The sequence below is a fragment of the Danio aesculapii genome, chromosome 18 (assembly GCF_903798145.1).
Source record: "Danio aesculapii chromosome 18, fDanAes4.1, whole genome shotgun sequence".
Classification (NCBI taxonomy): Eukaryota; Metazoa; Chordata; class Actinopteri; order Cypriniformes; family Danionidae; genus Danio; species Danio aesculapii.
The window spans coordinates 47,793,069-47,806,509 of NC_079452.1; the positions used below are offsets into that span (position 1 = coordinate 47,793,069).

The 13,441-nt window shown below is 37.1% G+C and overlaps 1 protein-coding gene across 2 annotated transcripts in view; it reads right to left on the bottom strand.

Annotated features, from left to right (window-relative positions):
- The window catches only part of igf1ra (insulin-like growth factor 1a receptor), a 172,596-nt gene that overhangs the window by 144,767 nt on the left and 14,388 nt on the right, over positions 1-13,441 (bottom strand). For both annotated transcript variants that reach the window (XM_056477890.1, XM_056477889.1), the window contains exon 2: positions 4,463-5,026. In XM_056477890.1, the coding sequence (XP_056333865.1) occupies positions 4,463-5,026 (564 nt within the window). The remainder of the gene's footprint in view (positions 1-4,462; positions 5,027-13,441) is intronic.

A 13,441-nucleotide genomic window follows, 5' to 3' on the forward strand; every position in this document is an offset into this window, starting at 1 on the left:
CTCTCAGGCAGTATGCTTGGGCATTCTGTCTAAATGGGGAAACACCAAATTCTCCCAAATTGCTTGCCAAGCTTACGATTGAATTTCATACAAGGAATCATCAATAAAATTAAACAACAAAAACCAAAATGTGTACATCCCATACAAAGTATGAAGCTGATCGGTCAGATCTTGTTATGTGACTCATGGTGTGGCGTTCTGGAAAGTTACATTTAAAGTTTGTCTGAATAGAGATGTTTTTAGCTGGGTGCACCAGGTATATGCGCTCAAGAGCCACTCTTAATATGTGCACGCAATCCATGCGCCTCCATCCGCTTGTTAAGTGGGACATCATGCGAAGCGGCTTCCGGGTCCAAGCGCTCAATGAATCTATATGGGGAAACTCCTTGAATGATATTAATAAACGTTTACAAAGCTCTGCAATACTTTCGAAAAATCACAATCGCAGAAAAGTGATTTATTTTTTTATAAATTGTTACATTTTTGGTATTTGTGATGCAGCAAGTCCAGAGACTGTTGTGTACACCATGATTTTATATAAAATTCACTGTAATGTGTGATAGAACATTTTCTCAATTCAAATGAGCAGCTTGGACCCAGAAACAGTATTCTATACGTCACCGATACTTCACGACTTAACAAGCGGATTAGAAATAATGGACGTGTGCTCTCAAAAGACGCGATATGTGAATGGCCTAATTCACGGCAGCCTCACAAAGATGTCATGATCGATGCATGACAAAACAAATCTGTGAACACACGCAACTACTTCTGATATTTGGTCAAGCAGAATATCGGAGCCTTGCATTACTTTGGAGCCTTGCGATGGTGCACGCACTCACACATACACATTTGTTTTGCCATAGGTCTGTTCTAGATACAATTTGTTAAAGCTTTACTAGATGATTTTTATTTTATGTCTGTTTTAGAGACATTTTACGGGTCTTTGATAAATATCCAATTGTTTTCTTTTGAAATATGTTTCAGATTCACACTAAACACAGATTCAGTCTGTCTGTGACGAAATCGTGATTAAAATCGAAACCGCAATGTTGTTCAAGAAAATTGTGATCGGTTTCTTTTGCCCATATCGCACATCCCTAGAGTGTATTGTGAAATAAAAGTAAAAAAATGGGATTTCCAATGAGGCTAGATTAGGAAATTTGGTTTCTGTGTGAAAGATTGGTTGACAAATAGGACAAGGTGACATACAAAGATGTCCTATAAAGTCATCAAGTGGTTGCACTTGGATATAAAACTATGAATATAAAGTCAAATGAATCCATTTTGACTTCCTGTTGACTGTTTCAAATCATCTTTGTAGCATCCTCAACAAAAAATAAAGTCAATGGGGGAAGACCCCCCTCAGTTCCATCGTCTATCCTTGCTTTTACCTCTCATAAGGTTCAATCCTTCCCACCAATGTTTGTGCCGCAAGTACATAGCAAGTCTGTTGACAACAGCTCATAAAGCATATGGAAATGTGGGTTGTCATTTTCATAGGCAAATAGTTGATTCCTTTCAAGCACCATGTGGAAACATTAATGGGAAGCATACACAATTGGACAGGTGGCAGCCCACTGCCTGTTCCAGTAAGTTCTTTAGAGAGCGCAGATCTATCAGTCGGACTATTAGTTTGTCCTTTCTGCTGTGACTACCAGTCCATGTCTTTGTTCGGCTGTTTGAGCCTTGGATACAGGTGACTCACACCTCCCCACCTTTGCAAAGGCAAAAACACAGCATTCAGGCACAAGATTACCATACTGAACAGGTGTGCAAGGGAGCAAGTGCTGACACGATGTGGGCAGGACTGCCGGGAAGAAACTGTACCAGGACTGCAGAGGGGAGTTGCTGGAAAAAAAGGACACTCGTGAACAGAGTTGTTGACGTGGATCAAATCTCCTGCTAAGGTCGCAGCATGTCACATCCGCACCTTCCTAAATGTGTCCTCCGTGTTATTGTCAGATTCAAAGAATTCCAACAGCAACAACAAACACTACAGCTGTAAAGAAGTATGTTTCTGAGGAGGGTTGATTTCCTCTGTTTGTTTTCAGGCAGAGGGAAAGGGATCTCTCTGAGCCTGGGACTTGCACGGTCTGTAGGTCTCTTGAAGGCCAGGGGTGGGAGAGAGCTGTAGTGTTCTCATCCATTATGCTTTTCCCACCATTCTTGTGTGCTTGGGAGAGGAAGAGGGAGCAAACATTCATAAGGGTTGCTCACTTTCCCAGGCATTCCTGGTTAGATGTAAGAAACACACTGGCATTCATATCTACTGACCTCAACACTACAAAGATAAGAAATTTTCATTTGATTTTCTCATCTTCTAATAATCCACTTCGAAAATTGGGGTATTTGGGGCTTCAAAGCAATATTGCGGTATATGACCAAGCCAATATTTCAAACCAAACAAAGAGAACAACTATGATTTAAGCAAACCTATCTAAAATGTATTTCATTAAATTATCATAAAGTCAACCATTATAAGATAATACAAATATTTTTACAATTTATTAATTAGATAAACTAAAATGAAGCTTTTCAGTAGTTGACGCAACATCAAGATGCCTCAAAACCACACAAACAACATTTGAACATGGTTCTAGGAGCTGAAAAATGATCCTTTTCAATGATTACTGTTAACATCGGAGAGCTAAACATTCAAACAAACAAATATATTTGCTTAAAGCAAAAACGTACAAAAGTATTAGCAAAAAAACTCAAAATTCAACCAAAACAGAAACATCTAAGTATTTACTAGAAATGCGATCCTTTCTTTTTTTTTATTCTCAAATATTAAAAAATTGAAAAGCACTTTGAACCGATTACACAAAAGAAGATTTAGGGCCCGATCACACAGCACGCAAGACGCACAACGCTGCCTTTTTGCTGACAAGAAAAAATAAGTGAATCAGCTGAAAAAAGGACTGAATCAGTTGCATACTGTGCGCGAGTGTTGCTGTTGATATGGTTATAACTGTAATAATGTATTTAATAATATTGTGATATTCCAGATTTGTAAAGTAATACAGCTCTGGATAACTTGAAACAGCGACCACTAGTCTTTCCTCCATCATGATAAGTCTCCATAGTTGTCTTGACAACACAAACACTGCAGGCACCTCAACAGAAACTCGGCCTCTGCTTTCATTTGATTGGAGAATGAAAAACACGTGACTGACGTAACACACATTTTTCGCTCAGAGTTGAGTTTTTTTCAACTGCAAACGCACAGCGCCCAGCGGCAAAAATGAGGCATAGCAGGTGGTTAAAACATGAGGTACACAGGGCTCATTAGCAGCGCGCAAAACGCTTGCGGCCGTCAATAAACCATTTAAAAAATGCACCTCTCAACCCAAAATGCGCATTCGGTGTGATCGGCCCCTTAGAATGAACTGAAATTCTCAAATAATGATTATTTTAAAATAGTGAATAAATATGTTCTTTATAACAATTATTCACATTTAGACATTTTTTAACAATATTTACCTTTAAAAAGTTATTCAAAGATATCAGAACATACTGTAGAATAGGGTTGTCACGATACCATAAATTTGTCACATTACTATACCAGCTGAAGTATAATGATACCAAGTAGCATTCCGATACTGTAATTCATAACTCAAATCTATGAAATGAAGCTAACTGTCAGAAATATTATATTTTATATGTTATAATACTGATCTTTATCTATTAATTTAACTAAAAACTATTATTATTTAACATTTGCTGTTTTATTTAGTGACATTTCAACAGGCAGCATTAACTATTGAAGAACCATTAATTATGATATTACCGTTTACAAACTACAGTGGCACTGTCAGTGTTTTGTAGCTATAGTATCACGGTAATACCATAGTATCGGTAAACTGTGCAACTCTACTGTAGAAAATGTGCATTATCCTCCAGTAATTCAAGTTAAAATGGTCATTGGGTAATGGCTGAATTCTGTCCAATTATATCAATCTACTACTTGTATACAACATTACAAAATGGCATAAATCACCAAACTTCACCAGCAATCAAAAAGAAAAGGTTAACCTTCAAGTGCAGCATTCAAAACTTCACTTTTTTTTCTGGATAATATTCCAATGAATAAAGGTCACTGTTTTCATACCCTACTTTTTTGCATTGAGCTTCTTCCAGAATGTCACCTCACAGAAACCCCCGTTTCATTATCAGGACCCTCAACCTTCAGCTACTGTCAAAACCTTTGATGAATTGGTAGACAGTCTAGTCATAGCTCTCTGAACACAACATAGATTACACTAACCAAATATTGACCTGACAAGACCCTGCCAAACAGACAGCCCTCCAGTTCCCAAGCAAAGCAAATGGTATCCTTTCATCACTTAAATGCTAAACTCGCATTAATCTTAAGCAAGCATTCAGTTTAACCATTCAATTCCAATCTGAAGAAACCTTAACGCAAGCACATGTGAAACCATCAGAAATAAAAACGTACCTTTCTGGCAGTGGTTAGAGGTCCAGCAGCGGTAACTGTAGTTGTCATTGAAGCTGGTCCTTATGCAATGCGGTCTATCCTCATTGATGCCTGGACAAACATCTCCGCATTCTTTGGACTGCTTGTTTCCAGCGATGTAGTTGTTAAACTCTGCATCCATAAGGAGTGACCAGTCAACCGAATCCAAGTAGCACAGCTCCGGGTTCTTTTCGATTCGGATGGCCCCTCTGGTGATGTTTCTCAGGTTATACAGACCGATATCTTTCAGGCTGGTCATTTCGAAGATGACCAGGGCGTAGTTGTAGAATAGATTGCGCCCTCGGATGACGTTGAGGTTAGGAAAGAGCACACTTAGGCTGTCCAGACCGGAGACACGGAACAGGAGAATGTAGTCCGTTACCATGGTCAGCTTGGGGAAGGACAGGGTACGAAAGTGTTCCTGGTTGAGGTTGTTGTTCTTGTCTCCAATGAGGAGGATCTGCAGGTAGCCTTCCACCACCGTGCAGTTTTCCAGCTTCTTGAACTCAGTGATGTCATTGCGAATATCAATATGAGGACCACAGACTGAAACAAAAAAGAGAGTAAAATTAGACTAATAAAATGAAAACTAAACTTTTAAGGTTTCTAGGGATGCACTGATATGGAGTTTTTGACCAATATGTTTACCAATACCTTTTATTGATAAGGACCATAGCCCGTATATTAGCGGATACACATTTTCTGCGCGTTTGCTAAAACAAAAGGTATTTGATTTCATTTTAAAAACCCTATCTTCAGAAAAGTTTGAACTGATCTTTGTTGAACTTTATTACCCAACTATTCTTTTCTATGGCCAATTTTCTGTATAAATAATATCTACTGCCTAACAACAAACAAACGCACAAGCAACCAAGCTTCCGAACATTAACCAATATAAAAAACACCAGTAAAATATCTTGAAAAAAGGCAGGCAGCAAGAACATGAAGTGGTTCAACAAACGGAAATTAGGGTTGGGTGATGTCGATCAATTTGGCATCGTACGATGTCTAATATGAAACATTGCGTTGGACGATGGCATCGTCGTCATAGGTGGTGGTGAATTAATTATTTATGAATAATTAATTAATTCATAACGAATTAATTATTTGTACCCTATCATTTCAACTACCTGACCCGCATGGTCTGAGTTTTACCTATAACCAAATCATAAATAAATAAAAATAAGTTACACACAAATTACCACCTGTCAATCACTTTCCGCAGGACTGTGGCATGAATAGGCATTATAATGGCGTCGACAGACTTGGTTGGTAAAAAAGGTGCACAACCAACAGGAACCAACAACAGTATCTGAGGTGTCCGCAAAAATTACTAAGTACAAGCGTGAAAGCAAAAGATTGAAGCAGTGTACTGACCCGCTGTCGAGCGCATGACAGTGTGTGTGTGTGTGTGTGTGTGTGTGATAACGTGATGTGCGTTTCAGCGGTAGTGTGGATGGGAGGGCTGTTCAGAAACGCCAGGTGAAACCCCAGTGTGGACGTGGATCATTTTCGTTCTAAAATGCCATTTTTAAACTAAGACGTATTAAGCCTGGTTTATACTTCTGCATCAAGTGATCGGCGTGACCTACGGCGCAAACCTTGCACACGCGCATTGGTTGAAACGTCCTTTTATTCTTATTCATTTTGCTGTAAAAACATACAATAAAGAGGTCATTTTAATTGTATTTTCAATAGGAAACAGATTTTTGATGAGAGTTTTAATTTTTTATTGAAGGGAGACAGCTGGAGAGCCACATATTTTCAGTCAAAGAGCTACATGTGGCTGGCCATAGGTTCCCTATCCCTGCTATAGCGGGATTGTTTTAAAGCGCTTCACCTCAGATGTTATTCGTTCTTCTTGTTTATGTTGTAGATAACTGACCAACAAAATATTCATAAAAAAATAAGTTACACTTTATACATAACAAAATTCGTTGCAAAAAGATACATTTTCAAAAAAAAATGTATAAAGTGTATATATTTTTATTTTGTTCCCGTCTTAAACAACTGCGGGTGGATGATGCTTCACTCCGTGGAAATCAAGGATTTAATTAAACATCCACTGCTCTTGTAAATGTCTGTTATATATTTGCTGAATTTAATATGACATTACTTTAAAGATTATGTCTTGAGCATCTGACTTTTCCTCGGTGAAGAAAATATCTTAACATAAAAAAGGAAACATAAGCTTGACAACAAAATATCCTATCAATGTCGTAACAAATGCCCTTAAATAATGCAGCTTGTAGTTTACAGCAAGCATCAAGTGTTCATTGAGATGTGTTTGAGATTGTGTTGTCAGTCATATCTTTCGTCTGTCTTTTCGGGGAGGTTTTCTCGTAAGGCACGGCTTTCGAATATGATGACATGAAACTCTGCTGGGTAGTTGCATTGGTTTACCAACACTTGTTTGGGTCTGTAATTTTATTAGCATCTTCATAAGGGTGCTTGTGTTTTAAACGATGAAACAAGTTTGTGGTGTTGCTTGCTTTTGATGACACGAGTCGTCTGCAGTTTCCTGTCACGTTGCTCTGTTTTGTTTCGGATTGCAAAAAACTAAGTAGCTCCAGACTACTAAAGTCTAGTGATGTTTCTGGTCAACAATGTCTGTGGCTGTGACATTTTTTACGTTATTTTTTTTTTTTACTGCTTCAAGTGCAACTAACACTGTATGGCTGTAAACTTGTTCTGTGTGCGGCACCCGGAAGGACAGGCTGAAAATGCCTGTCGAGCATTAAGCATAGTGCGTAAATATTATCGAACAGTTATTGAACTGTCATTATTGTTTTATCGAAAAAATTATATTGTGATAATTACTGTTATCGAATTATTGCCCAGCCCTACTCAAACTTCTAAAACGAAACCAGCTTTACTGAGAAAGTGCACATGAAAATGAACTTCTATTAATCGCCCGGCCCTAATCAGAACTAAATATTCCAGTTAGAGTGAAATATTAACATATATTCCATTTTAAATGTTAAATGCCTAAAAAAAGCATGACTTCAAGTGAGGCTAATGTATCCGATGTCACTTGTGATGAGCGGGGAACAGTGGAAATATAATCTCGGAGCATGCTCTTAATTTACAGCAGCTTAGAAAGGGATCTGCAGAGTTATCCAATATAACCCCATGGACACCGTAATGCTCCCAGAATTAGGACTGGCTGTGTTGTCACTTCACATCAACATGAAATGCAAACTGACTCTCTTATTGCATGGTCTGGTTGTGTGCAACTTCTGTACGATCTGCAAACTAAAACATAATAACTTGCTCTTCATTTCAAACTATTTTTCATTTCCCTCTGACATTTTTCTAATTCAGGCCAAAAAAAATGCCGAGGTGCAAAAATAAACTTTAAAACACTCTAAATGACTGAAAACCTTGTCAGGTATTCTGATTCTTATTCATGGGTATAAAAATAGTCAGGCCAATCGGATTAGTCAAATTTGGATAAACAACCTATGCATGAAACACACAAACGATTGGCAAATCAAATAAATTTAATTCATCACAATTCCTCACCCTCTGAATTACAGACTACGGCTGCACAATATATCGCTTCAGCATCAATATCGCAATGTGAACCTGCACAATAATCATGAGTATACGAAATGTTGAGTCTGGATTTATTTTATCATCTCGCAAGTGTTTTTTGAGGCCTGTGACTGTGTGTGGCTTTAAAAGCATTCAGGTCTAAGAAATTGTACTGTTTTTAACTTTAACAAATTAATAACGAACAATTCTATTGAAACGTTTATAAAACAAACACTATGCAGTATTCATTTATATATAATTAATCAATTCTCTTTGAAAAACAATAAGTCGCTGTTTATGTCATTTGTATCTTTTTCTTTATTGAATTTATCTGTGCTTGTAGATTGTTTCTTATATTTTATGCATATGCACTCTTCTACAGAATCATCCCAATCAATCTAAAATTATAAATTCTTTCCAAATAATTATTCAACACATCTAGTAAAATTGTATTCCTATTGCAATATAATATCGCAAAAAAACTGAGACTGACGCCGAGGAGTCATGGTGTTAATTTGTTTCTTTTAATGACAGCAGTAAATAACTGAACAACAATTTGAACTGTACAAGCGTTGAGCAAAAAATGAACATTTATTTTTACATATTTTCTGTTCACAAAGTGTGCAGCTTTTGTCACTGCTGTGTATCTTAATGGGCTTCTGAAAGAACATTTCAAGTACACTACTATTACATTGATGTTAGTATACTTACTAAATAAAGTATACTTCTATACTTGACCTTTACTTAAGTATACTTCTTTTTCCAAGGGGTGTATTTACTGACTTACCAAGATCAGTCTTGTACAGCCAGGGGAAGTATTGCCGCTCTGACAGCCAAGTTAGTCAAAGCTAGTGATGCGATCAGGATTTTGTTTTAGTCATGTTTCTTTTTTAATGTTTTAAAAACTGAAACATATTCAAGCATTAATTGTTCAAAACAAGAGAATCCTGAATTTCGATTTTTCCTTCCATTTCAACTTTACCCATCCAACATTAGCTGTTTCCATTTAAAAATGCTAACTAAATGTATGCGCAAAACTGGAATATTGCATAAATGACATGCAAATAAAGCAGCGTTTCCATCCAACGAGTCAAAGCGAAAAAAAATCGTCACATCCTGATTAACTGACGCCAAATATAAACAGCAAAAACTGAATTTGCTGCGGTAGGAGAAGCTGCGTGAAACTTTTCTTTATTTAATAATTTACTTGCATCTCAGAAGGTGATGCCGACATGCAATGAACGATTGGTGGCGTTCGAAGATGCGAGACGTGGAGCACAGACGCTCTTAACAGTTCTGAAGGTAATTAATAATATAGTAACACTAATACTGAAATGGTTAAAGCGTTTTTAGAATGACCAAAACAACATTTCATATGTTTTACAATGTGCTCAGCTTGCTGGTTTGTCCATTCATCCACACATTTTTATCATCACATGATCTCTTAGAACAAAATCACATGACCTTTTTAAAGCGCATACTGGAATTTGTTCGGTAAAAGTGTTTCCATCGTTTCCATCTTTTCTAACCGAATAAAAAACTTATCCAACTCATTTATGCGCATGTTTTTTATGCGCATTTTCAAAATCGATGTACATCTTGCCGTTTCCATCAACCGATTTTTTATGCGCATCTCCAAAATACATTGAATTTGTAATACGTACCCCATATGTCAAAACTCCTGAAAGACAATGCTGTCAAACTGTACCATAATGCTAACAAAGGGAACATTTCCATAGGTCAAAAAGATTTTCATACTCATTACAGAGGGAATTTACACCATGGTAACAAAACAAATTGTACAATGACCCCTTCCCCCCAGGTTAAGGCTGTGTCCTAGAAGGGGAAAGAGATCAGCAGAAGAATAGTCTTGACATATGAGCTCCTTTGGCTAAACCTTTTATGTTCTTAGAGAGGCTTAGGTCACCTTCTCTGATAGAGACAATATCACAGGGCTTCTATGAGACAAATGGAAATGTTTCTCTCTGCTACGTGTAAAAAAACAAAAAAAAAAACTACGGGACCATGACAGCCCGGAACACACGGTCCCAAACAGAAACAATATAATCAATCTCACTTTATAACCGAGATCTAAATAGCCCACAGTGAGAAGGCAGCGAATGAGGCAAGGTTAAAATCTCAACAATCTCAGATTGCCTACTGTGCATTATTCTGACAGGAGTGGAAACCGCTTTTCCTGACACGAATTTCCTGTGAAAATGACACGCTTCATGAATCTAAATCCCATTTGAGGTTACTCCATAAATGGTGTGCCAAAAAAAGCGAGCATGACGTTTAAAAAAAGATCTTTATTTGCTCCTGACAGTGTATTACGCTCATCCAAATTTAGAACGGAAATGATTGCTCCACAAGAATATAGTATTTGCTTTCTCGTATCATGGCGAATGCCCCAGGGCTGCACTTGGGTGTCATGGAGCTGCATGTCTCCTTTGTTTCATTGCAGCAGTTTTTTTTTCTCCTCCACAATCCCGGGAGAGGGAGGAGAGCCGGAGTGACTCACACACAAAGACTAATTTGTTTGTTGGTAAAGAGAAACTTTAGTTCTCAGTTCCGGTTGGATCCATTAATAAATTCAGACCGTCTGGCAAGACAAAAAGAGGCAGAGACAGAGTGAGAGAAAGAAAGACACAATGTCTGTCAGATGAAACTACTGTATAAAAAAATACTTGACAGCACGTCAGAATGTCTTATTTGTACATTTGAATTTGAAGACACAAACCATAAAGCTTTTTCCAGCAGAAAGCATGTGCAATGTGCTGAAGTAAGTCTCGGTACTCCTAAAACTGCCACACAAGACGCGTGAAGCTCACTGACACAAACATGCCCACCAGCTGACCTCCGCATTCAATCCTCCAGGATGATCCGAGGCCAAAAAGCTCACCCAGTTCCTATTCCCTGTCCAAAGATCTTCTGTAAACACAGCCCGTCAGAAAGGCATCTGAACCCTTCTCCAGCCTGTCATGTTGGCATTGCTTTCAGCAGGTCAGATTTTACAGCTAAAGCACACAGGACAGATTCCTTCTAAAAGCAGGACCACAATTTTCAAAAGACTACCCTACAGATATATTGACTTCTTGCTCACTTCTGAAAAATATCACTTTGCATAAACTCTCAAATGCTCTTAAAGCAGGTTTGTGGTTTCATTTATGCACAATAACAATGCAGTTTATGCTTCTCTTTTCCAGAGAAAATGAAATAACTTTATCAGGAGTTATCATATAAACATCAAATGAGCATGTGAACAGATGTTAAGAAAGATGAATTTAATGAGAAGTCATTGTGGGTGGAACAGAATGACCAATCTGACGCATTAATCTGTTGATGCCGGATGCTTGGTTAGAGCGTATCTAGCTTACTTCAAGCTAAATAGAGAGTTCTGTTTAAAAAATAAAGACACACAGCGTGACACAGCACAATCACAACCAATCAGAATGTCACTCAGGATGATGCAGCAGAAAGGGAAACCGAGAAGTAAAGAATTGTCAACATGTTGATGTCAACTCTGTCGGCTATAACAAAAACTCATGGAAACTTTATACTGTCACTTTATCATGTTGTCAGTGTCCACCAGATATAATAAAATAGGTTCAGCCCTTCCCACACATAGACTTTACTTTACCAGGTATATTAACGGCCGCCTGAGTATATTTGATTATATTTGTTTTTTGATTGATTGATATATATTTTTTATTATTATCATCATCCTTTTACTCTTTTTTTGTAACTGCCCAATAGCCAAACATCCACGATCGATTAACTAGTGAAAAATCTCCTCTTGTCCTACACGTTTCCTGCTTCTTGTTTTGTGTGCTAGAACTGTCAGCACTCAGACAATCTCAAATGCTCTGCAGAGACCCACAGAGCTTAAAAATGGGACTTAAAAATGCGTCCGCCCGGGGTTTCTAAATTTTCTAAAATATCCGGGATTCGGTTTTTGGTTTCACTTTCTAAGCCGTTGTCATTTTCATTTTAAACCTGCTTTACTTCACTTGGCTTCGCAGCTGACAGCGCGTGCAAAGCCGCAAGACAGAGAGAAACATTATTTAATAAATTCTTTGATCTAAACGATTCTGATAAACTTTTCTATTTACTCAGAGAGGACGAAATGACATCTAAGCTGGCTGCAAAACGTTTGCACACCTTGAGAAATATTTAATTAACTCATTTGCCTTATTAAAATAACGACACTTTTTATTGTTGTAATTATTATACTTTTTAGAGTTTTTTTCCATAAATGTTTTATACCTTCACGTCATTTATTTCTCATTTGCTGTACATTTTTGTAATTTGATGATGTTGATATATTACATATTTTATTCACGTCTAACATGCTTTGGCAATACTGTACAAAATTTCAGCAGCAGATTTTCACCGTCAGTGGGTGCACATGGCTCATGAACAGAAGAAAAGTAGTACAACAACAAAAAAATTGTGGGTTTCTTTTATTTTTCAACAGTTTTTAAACAAACAAAACAAAAAACTAACTTCAACTCATTAAAAAGAAATAGTGTATAATAAATAAAAATATTAAAAATATTTGTCACATGTAGTTAACCATGTGCTGTGTGTAAAAGGTGTGGTACATACATAGCAACTTAAGAACATCCTAAATGCAAATAAATGAAATAAAATTACATTACTAATACAATTTATTTTATATAAATAAAATAATGCTTTTGTTTATCAAAATTAAACAGAACTGATAAAGTAACTGTACAAAATCTCCTAAAATTTATGTAAATTCTTTTGAACTTTTCAATGCATAATTTAAAACTAACAATTGCAATTGCGCACCAAAGTAATGGCTACTAAAATGTTGCTAAAAATGAGGAAACCAACTCTAAAACTGGTGTTTGGCCTTCTTCACCCTTTGTTCAAATATATTGATGTTGTGTTAATTTTCTAAACAAATATAAGTGTAGTTGTACTTGGAGAATGTAAAACTTTAATGTTTAATGTTTCAATTGTTACATCAGTAATAAAACAAGGAAACAGTAGGGGTGTCAACAGTAATTGTTTTTTGATGCACCGTGATGCAGACACAGACAATTCGGTATAGGTTCAGCAGTATTCATAATCGGTCATTACGCATTTCATTTATGTTATATGCGTTATGTCGCGGTGGCTTACTATGCCGAGGGTGAGTAATTAAAACCCAACTACTTAATTTTGCACGACTGTGCAAAATTCGCTGCTTGTGAGGTTGCAGTACAGTCTTTCACTGACACTGAAGTTACAGCAGAACTCAGGAGAAACTATTTCACTGCTCTGAAATCTGTAAACTGCATCTCTGTTTCTCTCTCTCTCTCTCACTGTGGACCTTTGACCTGCTGGCGTATTCGTGAGGTAACATTTCCTCTCCTCTTTCAGCTGTTACAGTGATACTTGTGGATCCAACACAAG